At 31.8% G+C, this 663-nt stretch overlaps 1 protein-coding gene across 1 annotated transcript in view; it reads right to left on the reverse strand.

Annotated features, from left to right (window-relative positions):
• The window catches only part of CCDC79 (coiled-coil domain containing 79), a gene marked incomplete at its 3' end in the record, with an annotated part of 14264 nt that extends 13720 nt beyond the window's left edge, over positions 1 to 544 (reverse strand). Inside the window, exon 1 of the mRNA XM_009583073.1 lies at positions 511 to 544. Within this exon, the coding sequence (XP_009581368.1) occupies positions 511 to 544 (34 nt within the window). The remainder of the gene's footprint in view (positions 1 to 510) is intronic.
• Positions 545 to 663: the final 119 nt, after the last annotated feature.

Consider the following 663-nt stretch of genomic DNA (forward strand, 5'->3'; position numbering starts at 1 on the left):
TATGATACTTAGTTACAGAAGACTTAATCACTTACCACGTCAGCTAGAATCTTGAATCAGGTTGTTAGGTTAGTAAGTTAACACAAAGCATTTTCTAGGCACCTACATACAACTCTAGGTAGGTAAATCACTTTGAAAATCTCCTTCTTAGTCTTTTGGGTATAGTAAAAAGACTTATCTGATAATTATTTGCAACAGTAACAGCAGATACTGTATATTTTAAATACTGGTAGAGTTTGGGGTTTCTTAAACAAGTTAAAATACAATAAAAATGTGGGTAAATATTAGCAAAAAAAAAAAGTGACTTTGTGGTGGTATTATTTACTTCATTTGAAAGTTTGTCATTGGATTTGCCCTTTAGCTATCCAATACAGAATCCAAAAATTTGGCAACAAGGAAAAAGAACATTTCCCCGACAGCTCACCACCCCATGACAGACCTATCACAGTCTACTAATATTTTGTAAAATTGATGCAGATAATAAACGACAAGTTATATTAGGTATCTTACCACACTGTTTTTTCTGCACCTTTTGAGTTTCCATTTTTGGTTGTATCTCTGTTCTTGTTCTACAATAGCAAGGAAAAAGTGTTTTCTTTTCTGTTCAGATTAGCAGTGTTTATAACACCATATGCAGTATAAATTAAATCATTTTTCTTAAAA

Source organism: Fulmarus glacialis, unplaced genomic scaffold, assembly GCF_000690835.1.
Source record: "Fulmarus glacialis isolate BGI_N327 unplaced genomic scaffold, ASM69083v1 scaffold14480, whole genome shotgun sequence".
Lineage (NCBI taxonomy): Eukaryota > Metazoa > Chordata > Aves > Procellariiformes > Procellariidae > Fulmarus > Fulmarus glacialis.